Genomic DNA, 22,491 nt, shown 5'->3' with positions numbered 1-22,491 from the left:
ACTGTTTTTTTTTTAACCTTGTCATCTCCTGTGGCTGCAGGAGAGATCACCACAACATCTTTGCTGGACCGGGAGGCCAAATCCGAGTACATCCTCATTGTCCGGGCAGTGGATGGAGGCGTGGGGCACCATCAGAAGACAGGCATTGCTATGGTGAGTGTGGGAAGAATTCCCATCTCCTTGAGCCACTGGTGCCCACCTGGGACTGTGGAGAGCTGCAATGTTTCATTTTCGCTGTGTGAAGAGCACACAATGGCTCCTGCCCTCCACGCCACCTCTGCTGTGGCTCCCAAAATGACTGCCCGGGTGGTGTAGTGCTTGAAATCAGCTTGCTTTCCTGGAAAACCACTCACACAGGAGCCACTTGACTTTCCAGAGCCTGTGGATGTGGTAATGAGCCCTATTTGACCTGCAGAACGCTCCCTTTGTTCGGCTGCCTTTGCTCCTCTTGAGAAGGGGCTTAATCGGAGAGTCCCCAGGTACAACCTGGTTATTCCTTAGTCTGGTCACATGCAGCCTGGATCAAGGGCTTCCAGCCAGACTGGAATGCCTGTGCTCCTGGGAAGGTTGTGGTAGAGCTGCACCTTGAAGCCTTGTGCTTTGCCTTGCCCTTTTCAGGCCTCAAGGAACACCAGTGTTGTCAAAGCCAACAGGAAATACCAGGAGACCAAAAGCCAATCCTTGATGCACTTGATGACCTTAAAGGTCTTTTCCAACCTTAGCTGTTCCATGATTCTCTCTTACTGCTCATGGCATCACATTTCTTTGGACATTTCTTTCATTGGGATGCTCCTGGGATGCTCGTTGGGGTTGCAGGAGAGATGTCCCACAGAACACAAGGTGATGCAGAAAAATGTGTGGTTGTGCTGAGGAACAGCCCTAAAACAATTGTCCCTCCTGCCAAGGGCCACCAGACTGGAAGCTCCCTATGGAACCTTCCAGAGATACAAGATGGCCTTGGCTGGGCACCAGCATGGAGTGTGGAATGCTGAGATCTCCTCTGGGGCTCCAGATGGGATTGTGTTCTCCTATTAGCCTTGTTAAAAGACAAAACAAGCGGGGGGAAAGGTGCCTCCTAATCCCTAAAAAGTTAAAGAATATTAAAACTCAGTGAGACTAGGGCAGCAGAGTAAGTTTGTCTGCTGGGATATACACCTGGCACTCAAAATAATAATTTTTGATTGTGAATATAGGTCCATTCAGGGGCCTTGCAAGGTCCCCAGGTGATGTAAAGCACACGAGCTGCTCGGAGTAGGGGTGGGCCAGCAATCTTCCCCAGGGACAGCGTGGTTCCTTGGCTTGTCCCTGGGGACCGAGGTGTCCAGACTGGCCTCTTCTACCACGGGGTGGCACCAGCAGCTCAGCCTGGTGTGACACAGGACACAGCGCAGTGGCAGCAGAGAAGATCCCGGGAAAACCCTCCACTGGGGCCTGCTGAGGGATGGGGGCTGCCAGGGGCTCCCCTGGAGCTGCACCCTTTTCCTCAGACACCTGTAGAGCCCCACAGGCTGGGGAGAAATGGATGCAGTGGGGAGCTGAGAGACTCCCAGGCAGGAAGATGCATCCCACAGGCTCGCTGCTGTCACTGGGATGCCATTTGTCACACAGAAAATGAGGACAGGTAACATTTCAGGGCACCATCCTCGCCCCTGAAGTCTTCACATCTCCCACCCCCTGTGTTCCATAGCCTCTCCTGATTTCTCATTTATTCTTGTTTTGTTTTTTTTTTTCTGTTGCTTTTTACCAGCCACTCAGATTTTTCCTTCCTTTCCTGCCACATTCCCACTGCATCTTCTCCCCCACTGATTTTCATCTCCCTTCCAGTGAAGGACCTGTTTGAAGACACACCTTGTGCCCTGTGCTTGTTCTCAACTGTGGTAAATACACAGGAACAAAACCCAGTTTGGCTATGCCCGAGGAGCCTTGGCTGCAAAGTTGCAGGATATTGATTTTCTTGCAGGTTTTCCCTCCAGAGGGTGAACACAGCATCACAAAACCATAGAATAATTCAGGTTGGAAAAGGTCTCTAAGGGGACCAGGTCCAGCCATTCCCTCAGCACTGTCAAGCCCAAAACTAACCCATGTCCCCAGGTGCCACAACTATTAAATCCCCTGAGGGATGGTGACTCTGCCACAGCCTGAAACACACATTGGGTACACCCAGGGGACGTTCCACGCCTCCTGCAGCAGCTTTGCCTCCTTGCCCTCTCCCAGGTGAACATCACACTGCTGGACATCAATGACAACTACCCCACCTGGAAGGACGAGCCATACTTCATTAACCTGGTGGAAATGACCCCCCCCAACTCGGATGTCACCACGGTATGTGTGGGGCAGGGTGGTGGTTGTACCAAGGGCTGGCTGGAGCAGAGGGTCACCTCCAAACGGGTGTCACCAGTGTCACCTTCAGACAGCACCATCTTGCAGAATTCCATTTAAAAGCTTACTCCTGAGTCTCCCTGCTGCTGACCATCCCCTGTGTTTCTTCTCCCTGTTGGGATATTTTTTTTCTCCTCTCCAAATTGTATGGATTTTGGCCAAATCCTCCTTTTCTTAGCCTCGCCTGCGACCTCCTTCAAGGACCTCTCCGAGAGACTTTGATTTACAGCCTTTCAAGTCCCTCTGGCAAAATAAAAGAGAAGAAGAGGGAGAGGCTTCTATTCCATCACACCGAGAGAAAAATGACAGGAACAAAATGGAAAATAAATGAGGGGAAAGTGAAGAGAATCCACAAAATCATATAAGGAGGAAGGCTAAAAAAAATAAAAAAATAAAAAGGGATCTTTTTGAAGGGGGAGAAGGGTCTGGCAGTGCTGCCCGAGCCAGAGCACAGTGGTTTTCGCTCCTTCAGCCCTGCTGCTCAGTGCCAGCTTGAAGTCATCTTGCCTTTGACAGCCCAATTAGTTGCTGGGAAAATAATTATTTTGTCACCGATCCGATGTAAATTCAGCTGCAGGATGAGCAGCGGGAGCTGGGGAAGTTATAAGGGCAGTGAAATTGGGGTGTTTTTCAATGTAAATGTCCCCTGTAATTAAAAAGGTCACAGGGAGAGGAATAAAGCACAAAATATCTGGCATGGAGAGCTCCACCAAGGAATTATTCCCAGCATTCCTGATGTGGCAGCACAAGTTCCTCAGTGTGCCTCTTTGTCCCATTTACTTTATTTTTCCAAAGGATCCTCTTTTTTAGCTGGTGTTATTCAAAAGGTGGAAAATCCAGTTTGATGGCTGCACATTTGTGTCTTGTCATGCCATTACCTCCTGTGCTCACAGGCCAATTTTGGGGAGATTTAACACCACAGCAGAGGTCTGGAGGGTGCAAAATCCCTGCAAATGTCATGAAAATACAGAGCTGGATGGAGGAAGAACTCCTTGCTGCTGCTGCTGCTGCAGGGAGGCCAAGCTCGACAGCAGCAAATCTCGGTGGGGACTCCCCAGGGAGTGAATTTCTGTCTTTTTGTGCTGTTCCCCCATGGCAGGTGGTGGCTGTGGACCCGGACCTGGGGGAGAACGGCACGGTGGTGTACAGCATCCGGCCTCCCAACAAGTTCTACAGCCTCAACAGCACCACGGGCAAGATCCGCACCTCGGGCGTGCTGCTGGACCGGGAGAATCCCAACGCCCAGGAGGCCCAGCTCATGCGCAGGATCGTGGTGTCCGTCACCGACTGTAAGCTCCCATCCCACACTGCCCGCCTCAGCTGTTGAGCTGAGCCTTCCCCAGCCTCATTTTGCCTTTATGGCAAAGTTTCTTCTCTTCTCTTCTCTTCTCTTCTCTTCTCTTCTCTTCTCTTCTCTCTCTCTTCTCTTCTCTTCTCTTCTCTTCTCTTCTCTTCTCTTCTCTTCTCTTCTCTTCTCTTCTCTTCTCTTCTCTTCTCTTCTCTTCTCTTCTCTTCTCTTCTCTTCTCTTCTCTTCTCTTCTCTTCCTTCCCTTCCCTTCCCTTCCCTTCCCTTCCCTTCCTTCCCTTCCCTTCCCTTCCCTTCCCTTCCCTTCCCTTCCCTTCCCTTCCCTTCCCTTCCCTTCCCTTCCCTTCCCTTCCCTTCCCTTCCCTTCCCTTCCCTTCCCTTCCCTTCCCTTCCCTTCCCTTCCCTTCCCTTCCCTTCCCTTCCCTTCCCTTCCCTTCCCTTCCCTTCCCTTCCCTTCCCTTCCCTTCCCTTCCCTTCCCTTCCCTTCCCTTCCCTTCCCTTCCCTTCCCTTCCCTTCCCTTCCCTTCCCTTCCCTTCCCTTCCCTTCCCTTCCCTTCCCTTCCCTTCCCTTCCCTTCCCTTCCCTTCCCTTCCCTTCCTTCCCTTCCCTTCCCTTCCCTTCCCTTCCCTTCCCTTCCCTTCCCTTCCCTTCCCTTCCCTTCCCTTCCCTTCCCTTCCTTCCCTTCCCTTCCCTTCCCTTCCCTTCCCTTCCCTTCCCTTCCCTTCCCTTCCCTTCCCTTCCCTTCCCTTCCCTTCCCTTCCCTTCCCTTCCCTTCCCTTCCCTTCCCTTCCCTTCCCTTCCCTTCCCTTCCCTTCCCTTCCCTTCCCTTCCCTTCCCTTCCCTTCCCTTCCCTTCCCTTCCCTCCTCTTCTGAACAGGAGTGTTTTCGAGGCAAAAAAAAAAATGGGAGTAGCTTTAAACCTGCTGCTAAAACAAACTAGAAACGTCTCAAAATGTGAGCGCAGTCATTCATGTAGCAGCACTGAGAATGTGCCTGAGAGGCAGGAACTCTCCCTCCCCCTCAGCTCTGCTCCATTGCCATCCCAGAAAATCAATGGAGCAGGTGAGGGAAACAGAGCTGATGGGCTTCTCTCTGGAAATATTGCCATAGGGAAACTTTTCATAGGAAAAAAGATAGATATACAAAGATAATTCTTCCTTTTCAGGACAAAGGGGAATGGTTTTAAACCAAAAGAGGAGAGGTGGAGATTAGATGTTGGGAAATTCTTTACTAAGAAGGTGGTGGGACAGGCTGCCTAGAGAAGCTGTGTCTGCTCTAACCCTGAGAGTGTCCCACGCCAGATTGGATGGGGCTTGGTCTAGTGGAAGCTGTCCCCATGGCAGAGGAATTAGGTTGTGTCTAAGGTCCCTTCCAACCCAAGCCATTCTGGAATTCTAAGTGTCCACTGGTGGCAGATCATGCATGACAAATCAGGGCCATCACCCCATCCTGCACTGCTGTCTGCGTAGCAGGTGAGGGCTCCTTTTTAGGAGAAGGGAGTGGAAGCAGCTCAAGCATTTACCTTGTGACCCCATCTCTGTCCTCCACAGGTGGGAGGCCACCCCTGAGAGCCACCAGCAGTGCCACAGTTTTTGTCAACCTGCTGGACCTGAACGACAATGACCCCACTTTCCAAAACCTGCCCTTTGTTGCTGAGATCGCCGAGGGCCTTCCCGCGGGCTCCTCTGTCTTCCAGGTGAGCATGTCCCACTGCTGCCATTCCTCACGCTGGGAGCTGCTGCCATGGCTTCTGCAAAGTGGGCTAACAGCTCATCTGTCGGAATCTGTGGGTATTGGTGATTCCGAGATTGTAGAAAGTCTCTGTCTTTCTGCCCCGTTGCCAAAGCAGAAGCCATAATTGGTCTGTGCTGGTTTCAAGGTTGTTTATTCTGTTTATCTCTAACATGTTCTGCTGCCCTGCCGCAGCTCTGTCCTGCAGGGCAGCGTGTGGGGCTCTGCCCTCAGTGGGATGTTACAAACATTAAATACCACAAACTACCTGTGCTGGATTTACAATAACGTGCCAATATCTATCATCTACGTTGAACAGCGTGTCCCCAGCCTGAACCAACAGAAAAATGCCAACACTGCAGTGAAACATGGAGGGCATGAAGAAGGAGGAAAAGGACAAGACACACCCAATTCCTCCATCTTGTCCCCTCTGAACCCCTAATCTAGAAACCTAAAATTTTACTTTTGCACCCGTGTCACACTTAATTATTACTCTTATCAAACACTCAAAGCTTGTAATTCATCCTGTAAGATTGAAAACTCTTTTCCATGGACAGAGATCACAGGCAGTGTCTCTCGGGGCTGTGTCCAGGGGTGTTCCTGACCCCTGCCAGGGTCCCAGACCTGCCAGGGCAGCCAGAGGGAAGCCTTGGATTCCCACACTCATCCTCTCTCTTCTCTGCATCTTCTCCATCTCCTCCATCCTCTCCATCTCCTTCTCTTTGCCATCCTCTAGCAGTGGAACAGGGGGGATGCAGAAGGGGTTGTGCATCTTTACTCCATGGACTCACTCTGGCTAGGGAGGATCCTCCAAGGCCATTTCATCCCTGTCTGAATCCCCGGGGCCAGAGGCACTCAGGATTTCTGTACCATGACTTCCAGGGCCAGGAGATGATCAGGGTGCTCTCCCCACCAGGTCGTGGCCATCGACCTGGACGAGGGCCCCAACGGGCAGGTGTCGTACCGCATGCAGGTGGGGATGCCCCGCATGGATTTCCTCATCAACAGCACCGGCGGGCTGGTCACCTCCACGGCCGTGCTGGACAGGGAGAGGATCCCCGAGTACTTCCTGAGGGTGGTGGCCAGCGACGCCGGCACGCCCGCCAAGAGCTCCACCAGCACCCTCACTGTCAAAGGTGGGTGCAGCAAGACCCCCACGGTGACAAACCTCACTGGAGGAAAGGCAGTGTCTGTAGGAGACTCACTGAGGCCTGGAAACAGGATCAGGTCTGGCTTTGTGCCATAGGGATGGCTCCGTCCCCACAGGCTCTGTGTCTGCTATCAACACACTGCAGAGATGGGGAAAATGTGGTGTTTCTGGCAGGGCCCCCAAAATTAACCTTTTTTTTTTTTTCTCCATATCCCCATCCCCAGTGTTGCTTGTTCTTTTGCTTCAGCATGTGATTCCCATCAGCTGCGTGCCTGGGCAGCCCACGCAATCCCAGTTCAGAGCTGGAGCCTTACTGCGAGGCCTGCCTTTAATTTAATGCCTCACTGTTTACTGGCTTCGTGCAAGTCTAGTGCTGAAAAAGCGTCATCTGGAAAGAAACTGACCCTGGATTGTCCTCAGGCCTGAGTTTGGAAAAGAAGTTCCTGGTCTCTGCCATGCCCCAGGAAATACTGAGCTTATATTTAAGCCCCAGCTATTGCTTTGAATGAGGATGGAAACAGGCTTGGTGAAAATAATAACTTGAATTTCAGTGATGTAATGGTTTTTTGCCCATGAGGAGGGTGATCTGTGTGTCAGAAGCAACCCAATACAGCCTACAGCCACTCTGCAGGCACCCCCACTGCAAAATGGCAGGAGGAGTCAGGCAGGGCATTCCCTGGGATGCTGAGAGCAGCAGGAGGGAGGTTTGGGAGCCCAGCCTGGCATCTGCAGGAGGGGCAGCCCTGGCAGGACACTCAGCTCTGCTCTCCCTTTTCAGTTCTGGACGTGAACGACGAGAACCCCACCTTCTTCCCTGCTGTCTACAACGTGTCCCTGCCCGAGAACGTGGCCCGGGATTTCAAAGTGGTCCGGCTCAACTGCACGGATGCCGACATCGGGCTGAACGCCGAGCTCAGCTACTTCATCACAGGTGTGAGCCCCATGCCAGAGTGGAAACTTGGGTTGCAGGAAGGCACAGGCTGCCCCAGACCTCATCCAGGGTGTTCTGCACTCAGCGCTGCCTTTCCCAGCCCCTCCAAACCTGGTCCGGCATCGCCCTCTGCTGAACGGCCCCGCTGGCTCCCGGCCACGCTGACCACTCTGCTGGCCCTGGAAAAGCCTGAGGATGGGCAGAACACGGCTAGGGAGCAAGGGCTGGGGTGGCTTTCAGCACTGTTTATGGTCGGAATGCGTAAATGGAACTTTGGGGCATTTTCATAGCCCCGTGGGTAGGTGGGGTTGGGTGGGCAGTGATGCTCACCCCACAGCTGCAGCACCTGCAGGAGGCTGGGGAATCCCCTGGCCACGGTTTGACTTGCAAACTGCACACCGAGCCCTCAGGAAAAGGGTAAAGACAGAAGTGTCACCAGAGAGTCATTTTTCCCACAATAGCAGCCTGCTGTTCTGGCCTCTCCAGCATCTCCGTAGGTGAAACAGGGTGTGTCGTCCCACAGGTACCATGGCTCACATGCAAAGTTACCCCAGTTTGCTTCAAAGCATTCGGGAAATGATCCAGCTTTGCCTATGACCATTGGATTTTTCCTGTGCTGTGAGGTGCTCTGCCAGGGACAAGGCACAAAACTGTCCTTGCACAGCTGGGCTGACCCTATGCCCAGGTCACAGAATCCAAGGAAGTGGCCTCAAGCTGCACCAGGGAAGGTTCAGATTAGATACTGGGAGAAATTTCTTCACTGAAAGGGCAGCCAGGTGTTAGGACAGGCTGTCCAAGGAAGTAGTGGATGCTTCATCCCTGGAGGTGTTCAAGGTCAGCTTAGACAGGGCTTGGAGCAGCCTGGTCTAGTAGGTGTCCCTGCCCACGGTAAGGTGTTGGAACAGGATGATCTTTAGAGTCCCTCCCATCCCAACCCAACCCATTCCAAGTTTCTATTCTGCTTGTGCTTTGCTGCAGGTGGGAACCAGGATGGCAAATTCAGCGTCGGCTTCAGGGACGGGGTGGTCAGGACAGTCGTGAGTCTGGACAGGGAGACAGTGGCATCCTACACACTGATCCTGGAGGCCATTGGTAAGGATTTCCCAGGGATCCCACTGCCACACAGCCATCTGTGGTGGCCTTGCACATTTCAAGCTGCCTTGCAAGTTTGTCAGAGGGGCAGCAACCTCTGAGGCGCCCTCCAAACCACAGCCTGTGCCTGGTGTTAACATTACACAGCCCGTGTGAATTAATGTCCCGGTTCCAGCATGACTTTTGCAGAAGGTGTATTCTCCTCTCAGGTTTGCCCAGCCCCAGGGCTCTCCCTTTCACCTAGGGAAGGCAGGTCCCCTGTTCCTGAGAGGTTCCACGCTGGCCAGGGCAGCCCTCTACCCAAAAATGCCAACGCCACAGCATCGTTCCCCTCCTGCCATGCCAGCCCTTGGCTCTGTGGCTGCTGATTAACCCTGAGCCACCTGGCACAGGCAGAGGGCCTGTGTGCCCAGCTCAGCTTGGCTGTCATCCCCAGAGCTTTATAATGATGTGCCTGTTCACAGATGACTTGGATGTCCCTTTTGAAAGGAGAAGTGGCCTGGACAGAAATGCTGGGGGCACAGCATTGCAGGTGCCGCAGGGGCTGCACAGGGATGCTGCACTGCCTGGGCACACAGGACTGGATCCCAAAGGGAAAAGGGTGCCCCTCCCACATGGATCACACTACCTGTGTTTTCCCAGATCCCACAGGCTCCCAGCTGGGTGGGTTTAGTGCTCCCTGCAAATCAGGCATGTTGAAAAATCCAGCCCCAATGCCTGCTTCCCAGTGCCTCATTCTTCCTGTCAAATCCAAAAGCTGTGCTGCCATGTCCTTGTCTACTGAACATCAACCCATCCTGGTGCTCTTTGTCTGTGAGCTGAGCTACAGTTATGGAAGATTCATCAGGCTGTCTTCATCTCCCAAATCCCTGGCTCCAGCAGTCCCTTCACTTGGCATATGGAATTGCAAATCCTCTCTAATCATCAGTTGCATTTCCAGCCTCACTGGGCTCCATGGCAGAGCTTGGGAGTGGTTTGACTTTTTCTTTCGAAACAGGAAGGGAAAAACAAAAACTAGAAACCCATGGTTCCATGTGGGATTTGAAAGCTGCAAAAAGATGAAATGTTTTCCTTTAGAAATCTCAATCCTGTTATTTGAGCAGCCACGGGCTGAGCACCACCTGTGCAAAGAGGAGGTGACTGAACTCCCTCCCTCACCTTTCTGTCCCTACAGACAACGGCCCCAGCGGGAACCGGCGCACCGGGACTGCCACGGTGTACGTGACTGTGCTGGATGTCAACGACAACAGACCCATCTTCCTGCAGAGCAGCTATGAAGTCAGCGTCCCCGAGGACATCCCGGCTGCCAGCAGCATCGTGCAGGCACGTGGCCCTTCCCTGGCACCCTGGGGTGGGAGTCCCCCACCAACTGTGCCCTGAGCATGAGCTGCTGGAAGGCCAGGGCAGAGATTTTCTCTCCCTGTGTGTTCCCTCGGGCAGGGCGAGATGTGTTCTTGCTCATCCGCCCCTCTGCCAGTCCAGGCTGTGAGTGCCAGGGAGAAGGCAGCAAAGAACAAGGGAAAATTAAGAAACTCACCCCATTTCTGCAGGGGCTGAGAGAAGAAGTGTTATTTCTATGGTTTTCCCCCCCTCCACACAGCCCCCTCTAGGATCCGACCAGCTCAGAGATATGGGGCTGTGAGGGAAGGAATAGCAGGAGAGGGAAAAGTATTCAAAAGAGGCTCTTACCCCAGGGGTGTTGGAACAGCTCTCTTTATTCTGTGGTGTCCATGGAGAGCGGGGCAAAAGAGAAAGAGCAGGAAGTTTCAGGGGTCTATATAGGTTTTGGACAGGGGTGGGCTCTCCTGGCTCCCCGCCAACCCCATTGGGGCAGGAAGGAGGATCCAGGGGTTATCATGATCAGAGCCACAGAGGCCCGGGGAAAGGGGGACAAAAGGGTGTCCAGGAGCTCACCGTAACAAAGAAGAGCCAAGCCCTGTGCTGGCGAGGCCCCTTTGGCTACATCCCTGCTTTCTCCCTCCTCCCAAGCAGAGCTCTCCATGGGGAGGGAGAAGAGTGCCTGCAAAGAGATGCTCAGAGAGGGAGAAAAGCGTTTGGACTTTGCTTTCATTTTTGTTCCTCTTTGAGGGAGCGGTGGGCAGAGCTGAATGGCTCAGTGAGCACGGAATGAATGCAGGCATTCACACCAGCTTCCAGCATCCCTTCAAACCCAGGGCTCTTCTGGAGCAGGCACCAAAGGCTCTTTGCAGAGGGCCCTGGGAAGGCTCCTCCTGCCTTCAATACCTCTGCCGGCACCGGGAAAGGGCCAGCTTTGTCCCTGGCTGTGGCAGGCAGGATGCGTCACCGGCAGAGAAGAAAGGAGCCTTTGCCTCCTGCAACAAAGGTTTGCTGGGAGCTAGTGTCTGCTCCCAAAGGATCCTGTGGTTCCTCATCACCTGTTGTGCCATGGCACGGTGTACCTGATGTCTCTGGGATCAGGCATCAGTCTGCAATCCCAGGATGGAGCTGTGGTCCATCCTAAAATTGAGCCGATGTGGCAAATTAAAGAAAGGGAGGGAACTCGAGTCTGACTGGCAGCAAAGTGCCCTTTCTTAGAACCCACTTCCCAAAAGAGGGGGATGCCCTTGGAAGTCCATGGCAAAGGAGAGGAAGTAACTGGGGGAAGTTGTTTTTCCACAGAATAGCATGGAAGAAAAACAGAAATGAGCCATCACCCAGCTTTAGTTTAATTTACACCTTCAGTGTGAACCATTTGTACAGAAGGTCTCTCCTTTCAAATGCATCCCCACATCCCCAGGGCAGCAGGAGAGTTTCTGAATGTTTCCCCATCCCTTTCTCCCAGAACCAGGCAGAGCAGGGCCAGAGAGCAGGAATGGGAATGCACTGACCACAGCAACCCACAGCTCACTGCACGGAGCGGGGTGACAGGGACCGGGCAGCACATGGGGACAAGAGCCTCCCTCCACCTGCTCGGGGGGAAACTTCCACTGAGGATTGCTTTCTGTGGAGCAGCTTTGCCCTGGGCTGCCTCTCTTCAGGTAGCCAGGTTGCTCCCACTCTCTTCCAGGCTGTTTGTTCAGGTGGAGCACAACTTGCACAATGTGTTCCAAAAGAAATGAAGCAGCAGGATTTTTTTGGAGCGCCCGGTGGTAGCTGTGTGTGGGTGTAGTTTGGATGCCTCCACCTTCCCTGGCAGGAAGCAGTAACCTGGAAAGCATTTGGGAACCTGACTTGCAAAATCTCCTGTCACCTCACAGAGCCACTGCCTGGAAATGGGTTTCTCAAAGGAACGCTTGAGAAGGGAGCCAAAAGCTTGGAAAAGAGTAGCAGGGCACGGTCACATTTTGGTGGACTCCATGATGTCCCAGTCCTGGCTGGTGGAGCAGCTTCTGGGACAGGCCAGCGGGCTCTGAGACAGCAGCTGGCTCCTCCTGAAGCTGCTGATGGAGCACCTCAGGGAGCCCAGGCGCCTCCAGAGCCTCAGCTGGGGCTGGTTGGCATCCACAGGGTGGTGGGGCAGGCGCTCCTGGGGGCTGGAGAGGGACCAGCCCGGTGCCACCACCTTGCAGAGGGTGACAAAGGTGAGGAGGGTGGCCAGGACCAGGAAGATGCAGACCAGCCCAACGATGATGGGCAGCCAGTCTGTCACCTCAGGGGATGTGGCACTGGGTGGCACTGGCTCCAGAAGGAGAGGTGGGGTCTGGGAGGTCCCATTGCCAGAGTCCTCTGTGCTCATCTTCCCTGCAAGGTGATACAGAGAAGTGGCACAGGTGATTACCACGTGGGAGCTGGACAGACAGCCACTCTCTGGTTAAACTGATGGATTCTTCATGCCCAAGATTCTCCCAGCCATGTTTTCAGTGGCACAGAGGGACAGGAGGTGTCCATCTGCAAAGCACAGAGGTGGGGTTTACGCTTGCAAAGTACCACCCTGAACTGAAGTGCAAAACCACCTGGCAAAGAAATCTACCACTATTTCCATGTGGTGCCATGGCCTCTGGGGGACACTTTCAGGGAGCACACACGTATTGCATGAAGATTTTCTGGAAAAGATAAATATCCATGTACTACAGAAAGCTCAAAATCCTCCCCCTAAGCTGCTGAGGTTTGGTTCTCCTCTGTTCCCCAGAAATGTGAGTTTGTTGAATTGGCTGTCATTTGGGGTTTTTGTGATTATTCTCCCAAAGAAATTGGACAGTTGTTTGAGCCTGTGCCCTGGTAAGTCCCCAATCAAGCTGTGGTATTGTACTAGCACTTTATTATTTTGCAGCGCTGAAGAGTAACACCCTCACCCTACTCATGCCAAAAATCCTCATGCAGGCATTTTGCTGACCTGCTTTCAGGCTCAGACATGTCACTGGTGATGCAAACCAGCTTCCCAAAGTGCTAGCAGTGACAGCTCTTACCCAACACCTGGTGGAGATGGTCCCCTCCCTTCTCCAGTGGGTCAGATCCTCCCAAGAGCATTTTTCACCCACTTTTTTGCTCACGTGCACACCCCCAGCCCCAGCCAGGCTGTGCCAGAGGCTGGCATCTCTCCAGATGGAGATGAGAAGATGAGGGCTGAGGAAATCCTGTTTGTGCCAACCCTCTGCAATGCTCCTGGTGCTCCAGCCTGTGTGCTGGAGGTAAAGCTTTATTATGCTGACTTTCCTGTGGAGATGTGGGAGAGCTGTTTCACTGGTCTGTGGCTGGGCAATCTCCTGCTGAACTGGGATTTGGACTGAGCCAATTTAAAACCAAGATCTTAGGAGGGGAAAGGCAGTCTGCAGGGGCTGCCAGGGTCTCTGGGTCTGCTCTTGCAGCCACCATGCCAAAGTGACACAGGTGTGTGTAAGGCACAGCCAAACATTCACCATAAAACATTCCAAAAAGTGGAGAGCAGACATCAGTGGCATGTCTTTAATCACTAAGGGTGTATCAGCCTGCTCAGAGCTTGGGGGTCTTTGGGGAGATGGTGCTGTTTCCATGGGTCAGAGCCAGGTCTGTGCCTGGAAAATGGGAAATGCAAAAAACAAATGGGTCAGCATTTGAGAGGGTGAACCCCTGTGTGCATTGCAGGCAGTCCCAGGCATGGAGCTCTGGTCACCTCCTCCACAGTGATGTTTTTTCCTCTCTTCACCCTAAATGCAAATTTATCCTTAATTTTTTATCCTTAACCAGCCCCATCCCTTCCCCTCAGCTTTGGGAACAGAGCAGTAATCCCAAGGACCTTGCATTGTTCCTTGGGAGCCAGCCGAGGGGGTGTGGACAATTCCTTCAGGCTCTTTAATTCCTTCAGGCTGTTTTTGTTCCCTTGCTCATGGCTGCAGAGTTTGTCTTTTAAATTCGCTTGACATTGTTCCATAGAAACCCATCAGGAGGGATCTCACCCCATGTTTTCCCAGGCTTTTTCAGCCACGCCCTGGTTCTCCTCACACCCAGCTCAGCTGGCAGAGCTTTCATGGCATTGCCCCTTCCCAGCATCACTGTCCCACCCAGGCTCCATATTCTTCACCCTGGTGGGTTAAGAGAGATTTTCCTGGCCTGGAAATCCTCCCCAGAGGTTCATCCCTGCCTGATCAGCTCCCGGTCTGACACATCCCCATGAATACTCGGGCTCCAGCATTGGCCGTGAGGCAGATGAGGATCAGAGTGGGGAAAAGATATATTGCAAAAGGTAAAATGCCCCTGAGAAAGGTGGAATGGTAGAAAAAAAAGAATGATTCTCGTGCATGAGCAACAGAGAGGCACTGCTCCCTGGCCTGGCCCAGCTGCCTAGCTTGGCAGTTTTTCCATATGCTCTCCCACCCTTTCCTCAAACTCCTGCAAAGAAAAGGCTGTTTTCAGGCACTGCCTGTGACACAGCTCCCATGAAAAGCAGCTCTCATTCCCCTCCCCAGCTTGCTTAGCAACACTTTTCCTGGAGCTCCCCAACCCTTCCCAGTGCACTAAACCTTTCCACGGGCTGGCAGGAGGAGGTGATGCTGGGCGGTACCAACCCCACGGCTGTAGCAGAGGGATAAAATAGGCTGGAGCTCAGCTTGGCTGCACCAGGTGCTTTCTACCTGCAGCAGAAAGAGCTTTTCTCCCTCTGCTTGCCCTGCAGTGCCATTGTTTTCCTGAGGTTGGGACAGTTTGTCAAAGTACCACCTCATCTTTGGGACCTGAGCAGGTCAAACCAGCAGCAGCCAAGCTTTCCTCAGGCTGCAGGTTGGCAGGAACACACCTTGCTTTAGTGCAAACTCCTGATTTTTAATAAAACAAATTATCCATATCACTTAGTCTATGTACCAGAGCTTCAGGCTCGGGTGAGATGGGAAGAAGATGGCCCAAGGGCTGTTTGCAAGGTGCAGTTGTCTCATCCTGAAATGCCCTCTCCTGGGCACAGTGGGGCAAGGAATGGCACAAAAAGCTGAAAGGTTTTGCCTCCCATCCCTTTGTTTTCCTGCTCTGCCTACATGATAGCTTTTCCCTGTGCCATGCCAAGGCAGCTGGTCTGCCTGGGCATCGCTTGCCTGCTGTTGTGGGGCCCATGCACCCCGTGGGAGAGCAGACAGCCCAGCTCTGCCTCAGGAGCCCAGCAGGTGAAAGAGATGGTCTGGGAGGGAGAACTCCCTGCTGTGAAAGGAAGCTCTTGGTGGGACGTGGAATAAGCCACAAGCAAGGGATAAACTGGTCTGGGACAGAGGAAAAGAGCATGTGTGGGCACAGGGATGAGAAATCCAGATAGAGGTCGGTATTTTCCAAGTTTTCTGCTGATGCAGGGGGGCTTGGTGGAAGGGAGCAAGAGAAGTTCAAGGTACCTCAAAACCCCATTTCAGAGGAGCATCTCTGACTCCTGTGAGTGTTGTGTGTGGCTGGGAGTGAACATCCTCACTGTTCCCACTGCACGTGCATCCTTTGCAGCAGCCTTTCCTCTTCCCTGCATAAATCTGGGTACAAAACTTCCCAGGAAAAAGGAGCTGCTGGGTGGTATTGTAGGAAGAGGCTGAGGATGACTTGCAGAGGGAAGCAGGGAGAGAATAAAGGCTCAGGCATTCCTGGCATCCTCGCCCTGGTGATTTGTGAGCAGCCACGCTGTGGTGGAGCTGTGGTTGCTTTGTGGGGAGTGGGTTTTTCCAAGAGAAGATGCAAGGGCTCAGTGCCAGCTGGACTGGAAGCTCTGCTGGTCGCTGCCAGGTCCCGCTTCCCAGCTGCTGACTGATGGCTGGGGTTTAGGGAAAGCACTGCAGTCTGGTTCAGTGACACCAGAGGGGACCCGTGCCTTGGTTTTCCCAGGGCGGATGGCAGACTGGTCTGTGCCAGGACTGTGCAGTGCATCAGAGCCTAGGGCTGCTCCCACTCCTGCTCAAAAGGATGCTCTGGGCTGGTTGCATTCACAATTCCTTTGGCAGTTTTTGCATGTGCTGCTGCTTGGGTGACTCACCAGGATGCCATGGGCTTGCTGCCCACCAGGCACGGGAGCAGCTCCCCCTGCCCAGCTCGAATCATCCCAGCAAGACTCCATCCCTGGTGGCAGCACCACTGGGACAAGCATTGGAAGGCAGGGCAGGACTGATGGAGGCACCTCCTCCAGCACACAGACCCATGGCATTTGTGGTGTGGTCCTGAGGCTCAGCTCCCACCTGAATCCAGCAGCCAAGGGCTCCTGAGCCCACTGTCCCTGCTGTCCAGTGACGAGGGCAGGGCAACTTACTTCACTTTGTATCTGGTAAGCTCCCCAGCTCAGGTGGAGGAGAAGGATGTCCAGCTTTGGCAGGGTAGGAGGACTTGTCCTAGTCTGGAATTCTCTGCCTTTGACCTCTACTCCTCTGCTTTTCTCATGAAGGTGAAAGCCACCGATGCGGACGAAGGCATTAATGGGAGAGTGTGGTACAGGATTGTCAAGGGTAAGTCCAGTGCCCCCTCATGCATCAGGGAGTTTGTCCCAGGCTCTGCCCAACCTCAGGAGGTTGAGCTCGCCATCCTTTTGGACTTTGGAGCCCACAGAACCATTTCTCCCAGCCCTATGCAAAATTCAGCTTTAGGGCTCATTGCTGGGGAGTGATTTGTCGTGGATAGACTGCTAGATAGAATCCTAAAATCACAGAATGGTTTGAGTTGGAAGGGACCTTTAAGTTCACCTCATTCCAACCCCCTGCCATGGTCAGGAACACCTTCCACTACCCCAGCATGCTCCATGGCCTTGGATACCTCTAGGGATGAAGCAGCCTCTGGGCAACTCCTCTGGGCACCCTGTGCCAGAGCCTCACCTCCCTCACAGGGAAGAATTTAATTCCAATATCCCATCTATCCCTGCCCTCTTTCAGTCTGAAGCCATTCCCAGTGGTCCTGTCACTCCAGGCCCTTGTCCCAGGTCCCTCTCCAGCCCTCTTGGAGCCCCTGTAGGCACTGGAAGGGGCTCGGGGTCTCCCCAGAGCCTTCTCTCTTCTCCAAGCTGAACTGCTCTCCCAGCCTGGATCCAGAGCAGAGGTGCTCCAGCCCTCAGAGCATCTTTGTGGCCTCCTGCGGGCTCGCTCCAACACACCCACATTTTTCTGATTCAGTGAGATTCTGTAGTTCCTCCTGGCCTGATCCAGGGCCAAACACTGATGTAGCTGAATCTGATGCAGCCAGAGGAGATGGGGCTGAAGTTTTGCTCAATAATCTCCCTCCAAAAGAGCCTCTCCAGAGAGGGCTCAGTGTGTCACCAGGATGGGTGTGGAGGCAGCGGGCAACATCCCTCTCGTTTTTTCCCTATTTCCAGGAAACGAGCACAACCACTTCCGCATCAATCCCAGCACGGGGCTGGTGATGCGAGGTGTGCGGCACCTGGACAGGGAGCAGAACTCCTCCCACGTGCTGGAGGTGGAGGCCTACAACACGGAGCAGGGGCCCATGAGGAGCTCCGTGCGGGTAAGGAGCTCGCAGCCCCCGCGGGCTGCACGGCACAGCCGCTCGCGCAGAGTGTTCGCGATGCTTGGTCCTTTCCAGGGCCTGCAGTTGTACAGGAAATCAGAAAGATCTGGCATGGAAAGTCTCTGGGGACTGCTCATGGGTAGAGAAGAGCTTGTTGGTGGGGGCTTTGTTTATTTTTTCTTTTATCCTGTGGTGTTTCAGTGCCATTAGGCTGCAGAGTGGAGCAGTCACTCAGAGGGAGTCCTGCTCGCTCTGTGAGATGCAGCTCTGCTGCTGGGAAGAAAAACTGAGCCTCAGCCTGTTGAAAACCATGTGTCCTGGTCAGGCACTGTTTAAATAATCCAGGAGCTAGTGGTGACAGTCTTCAGCTGCAGCACAGCAGCTTCCCACGGTTCCCACAAACCCAGCCCTCCAGTTGCATCTATTCTTAGACCTGTGGTGGGGTGGGCTCTGGCTGAGTGTGAAGTGCCCCCAGCACCAGCAGCAAGCAGAAAACCAGGAGAAGGAAATGTGTTCCCTGGGGAAACAGTACTGAACTTGGAGTAAAAAATTTCCCACCGAGTCTCCAACGTTTCTGTGTTGCGAGGTCTCCAGGGATTTGATCATGGGATCCCAGAGTGTCGGAATCTGTGGGTATTGGTGATTCCCAGATTGTAGAAAGTCTCTTCTTTCTGCCCCGTTGCCAAAGCAGAAGCCATAATTCGTCTGTGCTGGTTTCCAGGTTGTTTATTCTGTTTATCTCTAACATGTTCTGCTGCCCTGCCGCAGCTCTGTCCTGCAGGGCAGCGTGTGGGGCTCTGCCCTCACTGGGATGGTACAAACATTAAATACCACAAACTACCTGTGCTGGATTTACAATAACGTGCCAATATCTGTCACCTACGTTGAACAGTGTGTCCCCAGCCTAAACCAACAGAAAAATGCCAACACCACAGTGAAACATGGAGGGCATGAAGAAGGAGGAAAAGGACAAGACACACCCAATTCCTCCATCTTGTCCTTCTGAACCCCTAATCTAGAAATCTAAAATTTTACTTTTGCACCCATGTCACACTTAATTATTACTCTTATCAAACACTCAAAGCTTGTAACTCATCCTGTAAGATTGAAAACTCCTCTCCATGGACAGAGATCACAAACAGAGTCTCTCGGGGCTCTGTCCAGGGGGGTTCCTGAGCCCTGCCAGGGTCCCAGACCTGCCAGCGCAGCCAGAGGGAAGCCCTGGATTCCCACACCAGAGGATGGAGGAATTAATGTACCCAGTGCACCTCCCCCCCAGCAGGGAAAGACTGACTCACTCCGGCCCACAGGGCTTGTTTAAATCTCTGATGTTAAACCCCTTGTGTTCACTCTCCATCACGTGGTGTTGGAAGAAGAGGTTGTCGAAGGATCATGGAATGGGTTGAGTTGGATGGGACCTTAAATCTCCCCTACTTCCAACCCCCCTGCCATTGTCAGGGACACCTCCACTAGCCCAGGTGCTCCGAGCCCTGTCCAGCCTGGCTCTGAACACTGAAATATTTCTCCACAAGCACCATGAAGGGTTTGTTTCCCAAGCTCGCCCGGTTCACACATGGTTTCTCCGGGGCTTCCCAGGTGATCGTGTACGTGGAGGACGTCAACGACGAGGTGCCGGTGTTCACCCAGCGCCAGTACAACCGCCTGGGGCTGCGGGAGACGGCGGGAATTGGGACCTCGGTGGCGGTGGTCCGGGCCACCGACCGAGACACAGGTGGGAAGGGCAGGGAGGGAAGAGCCCAGTGTGGGGGAGGGCGGTGAGATCAGCCACCGAGCGGATCCCGGCTTGGCTGGGCTGAAATCCCGCAGGATGGGCTCTGCTGCGGGGAGGTATCAGTGGTGCCTGCCTCTTCGGGGTGCTTGGTCCAGCCAGCACCACGGTTCCTGCTCCCTCCCCAGGGAACGGGGGTCTGGTGAGCTACAAAATCGTGTCGGGCGCGGAAGGGAAGTTCGAGATCGACGAGAGCACGGGCCTCATCACCACCATAGAGTACCTGGACTACGAGACCAAAACCAGCTACCTGATGAATGTCTCTGCCACGGACCAAGCGCCCCCCAACAACCAGGGCTTCTGCAGCGTGTACGTCAGCCTGCTGAACGAGCTGGACGAGGCTGTGCAGTTCTCCAACAGCAGCTACGAGGCCGTGATCATGGAGAACATCCCCCTGGGCTCCGAGGTGCTCCGCGTCCAGGCTCGCTCCATCGACAACCTCAACCAGATCACCTACAAGTTCGACCCCAACACCAACCCCCAAGCGCTCTCCCTCTTCAAAATCAATGGGATCACGGTAAGCAGCCACAGCGTGGACCCTCCTGGCTTGTTTGGGCACTGTGAGCTTTGGTTTTGGTGGCCAGCACAGCTGTTGCTCATGTTTGGCAGGGTGTGATCACGGTGAAAGGCCAGGTGGACCGAGAGAAAGGGGATTTCTACACCTTGACAGTGGTGGCTGATGATGGAGGACCAAAGATTGACTCCACGGTGGTGAGTAGCTTCTCCCAGTTTCCCCACCATCCACTGTCATCTCCATCTCCCAGGACAGCCTGTCCTAGCAGAGCGTTCTGCTCCAACTTCCAGGGTTCAGAAACCCTGTTTTGGGGGAAAACCTGCTAAAACAGTTTTGAAGGAGGTAAATTTAGGGGCCTTGAAATACTCCACAGTGGTTTGTGTTTCAGAGGGTTATATTTAGCAGTTTCACAGGCAGCTGGGCTGGGGTTGATTTGCATTTCTCTGCTGGGTGCAGGGCCAGCCCATGGGTGCCAATGGCTCTGCTCTCTGTACTGAACCTCTCCCAGGATCAGGGGCAGATATTCCAACCTTAGCTAGAAAAAAACAAAGAGATGCCCCAACCCTGGAGCCTCCAGATGGCTGCAGAGGGGCACCCATGACCCCTGACACTGCTGTGGTAGGGTTAACCCACACTTCTCATCCCTCACTAACTCCTCATTGTTTGTGTTCTCTATTTCTCCCTCTGCTTTCCTCCAACAGAAGGTAAGCGCGTTCATCGTGCTGAGGACCAGAATCCCTGCCAGGGTCCACACTGAGGGACCGGGTTGGAGCTCTCCAGCCTTGTGCCACCAGCACCAGCCTCCCTGCCACCCCCAGGACGTGGGGCAGCCCTGTGAGCCCCTGCTGCTGCCGAGCAGAACCCCGGCTCCCCAATCCACCACTCGGGACAGCAGCTGCCGGATCTGCCACAGGGGCTGAATGAGCTCTCCCTGCTCCTGGCTCTCAGTTTTGAATTCAGCAGCAACAATAACTGAATCACCCCAGGGCGCACAGCTCACTCCCCAGCTTCCTCCCGGGATGTTGTCCCATTCAGGCTGGCTGCACCTGGGAGCTTGGGGCACCCATAAATAAATCCCTGGGATCAGAAAGGTGCTTCCTCTCTCATTTCTGTGTTGCCCTGCAGCACTTTAATGACAAACTCGATGAGAGCATTTCCTCTGCCCAATTGTGGCCAAGGTGTCAGGTCCCCTTCGAGCATCATGTGCCTTTTTCCAGGAGGGAGATCAGGTCTCCTCCACACCCAGCTTGCCCTCATTGAGTTAAACACACTCAGCTCTGCATTCTTTGTGCCCGTTGAGCTTAGAGCAAATCCTGCCTGACCCTGCTGCTGTGAGTATGGATGAAATCACTGCTAGTGAAAAGTTTAGTAGGAAATGGTCACCCTGCAGCAGCCTGAGCTGCTCTGTGCCTGGCTATCGGATAAAAAACAGAGGATGTTCCACAAAAAAATACACTGCTTGGGAAATGCAGCAGCCTTGCACTGTTTTTGCAGCCCCAAGCGTCCCTCCTCCCCCTCATCATCCTCCTCCTTCACAGGCAAGGATGTAACTTGGCTCCTGGGCTCAAACAGCTGCATGCTTCCCACTGGGGATGGGTGACACACTGTTGGCACCTCACAGGGGTGTGGTGTGTCAGTGGTGTGCCAGGGTGTCAGGGTGGCTGTCATTGCCAGCTGGGCAGGGGTCTGGCTCCTGTCCATGCCCTGAGTGCCGTGCCCCCCTCACAGGTGACCATCACAGTCCTGGACGAGAACGACAACAGCCCCCAGTTTGACATCACCTCTGACTCGTCTGTCAGCGTGGCTGAGGACAGCGCCGTGGGCAAGAGGGTGGCCCTGGTGCTGGCCCGAGATCCAGATGCAGGCAGGAACGGCCAGGTAGGGAGGGAGACATTTGGATAATGCTCTCAGACAGGGGGTGTGATTCCTGGGCAGGACCAGGAGCTGGATTCAATTATCTGTGCGGGTCTCTGAGCTGTGTGTAGTGTTTCACTGACACACAAATCCCCCTGCCAGCATCCTCCCAACCCCTTTCCTGTGTCCCTGTGAGAGCAAACTCTGGTCATTAATGCCAGTGGTTTTGGGGGGGTTGTGCAGTCAGTACCAAGAGTCCTCAGGCAAGGCAGCAGGAGAGGTAAAGCATCGTCCTTGGGCTGTCTGGGGCAAAGAGCTCTGTGGGACAAGTGTCAAAAGGAGCCCTGCAATCTGAAAAGCAGCTGTGGCCTCTGCTGCTGTGGGCGCCAGCAGCAAAGTCCTTGGCTGGCCAAGCAGGAAGCTCTCTGACATTTGTTATTTTCATTACCCTACAGACAATCATTAATGAGATCCCATCACCTGTAGTAACAGAAATTGCTGGCAGCATGGGAGCTGCTGGGGGGATGGCCCCATTTGCTTTGGGGTGCTGCAATAAGCCAGCACACCTGTGGATCCCACTACATTGGAGCTTTTCGAAAGCTGACACATGTTGGGGGACATGCTGGATTTATTTTGCTAGGGTCTCCTTTCCCTTCTTCCTCCTCAGCATCACTCTGCCTGCCCTGGTTTTCTTTCCCTGTGATGTTTGCAGGTGACTTTCTCGCTGACGTCTGGGAATATCGGCCGGGCTTTTGAGATCCGAACCACCAATGGCACCTACGGCGAGGTGTTCGTGGCACGGCCACTGGACCGGGAGCTGCTGGATCACTACACCTTACGGGTCAGCACCAAACCTCCCCCCTCACCCCTTGAGTTTCTGCTTTGAGCACCAAGGCTGTTTGCT

At 53.8% G+C, this 22,491-nt stretch overlaps 2 protein-coding genes across 2 annotated transcripts in view; one reads left to right on the top strand and one right to left on the bottom strand.

Moving 5' to 3' along the window:
* CDH23 (cadherin related 23) overlaps positions 1 to 22,491 on the top strand; it is a 188,037-nt gene that overhangs the window by 130,700 nt on the left and 34,846 nt on the right. The window contains exons 20-35 of the mRNA XM_030275637.4: positions 41 to 153; positions 2,215 to 2,322; positions 3,479 to 3,668; positions 5,236 to 5,381; positions 6,333 to 6,552; positions 7,345 to 7,497; positions 8,476 to 8,589; positions 9,764 to 9,912; positions 16,361 to 16,421; positions 17,279 to 17,427; positions 19,027 to 19,162; positions 19,348 to 19,736; positions 19,829 to 19,930; positions 20,435 to 20,437; positions 21,462 to 21,611; positions 22,300 to 22,428. Coding sequence (XP_030131497.4) covers positions 41 to 153; positions 2,215 to 2,322; positions 3,479 to 3,668; positions 5,236 to 5,381; positions 6,333 to 6,552; positions 7,345 to 7,497; positions 8,476 to 8,589; positions 9,764 to 9,912; positions 16,361 to 16,421; positions 17,279 to 17,427; positions 19,027 to 19,162; positions 19,348 to 19,736; positions 19,829 to 19,930; positions 20,435 to 20,437; positions 21,462 to 21,611; positions 22,300 to 22,428 — 2,312 coding nt within the window. The remainder of the gene's footprint in view (positions 1 to 40; positions 154 to 2,214; positions 2,323 to 3,478; positions 3,669 to 5,235; positions 5,382 to 6,332; positions 6,553 to 7,344; positions 7,498 to 8,475; positions 8,590 to 9,763; positions 9,913 to 16,360; positions 16,422 to 17,278; positions 17,428 to 19,026; positions 19,163 to 19,347; positions 19,737 to 19,828; positions 19,931 to 20,434; positions 20,438 to 21,461; positions 21,612 to 22,299; positions 22,429 to 22,491) is intronic.
* On the bottom strand, positions 11,862 to 13,880 carry C6H10orf105 (chromosome 6 C10orf105 homolog). Its single transcript, XM_072931564.1, has one exon. It carries the CDS (start codon positions 12,284 to 12,286, stop codon positions 11,888 to 11,890), a length of 399 nt encoding a protein of 132 aa, XP_072787665.1. The 5' UTR covers positions 12,287 to 13,880; the 3' UTR covers positions 11,862 to 11,887.

This window comes from Taeniopygia guttata, chromosome 6 (genome assembly GCF_048771995.1).
Source record: "Taeniopygia guttata chromosome 6, bTaeGut7.mat, whole genome shotgun sequence".
NCBI classification, from domain to species: domain Eukaryota; kingdom Metazoa; phylum Chordata; class Aves; order Passeriformes; family Estrildidae; genus Taeniopygia; species Taeniopygia guttata.
Note: the sequence above shows the minus strand (reverse complement) of the source record. Positions and strands in the feature narration are given on the sequence as shown.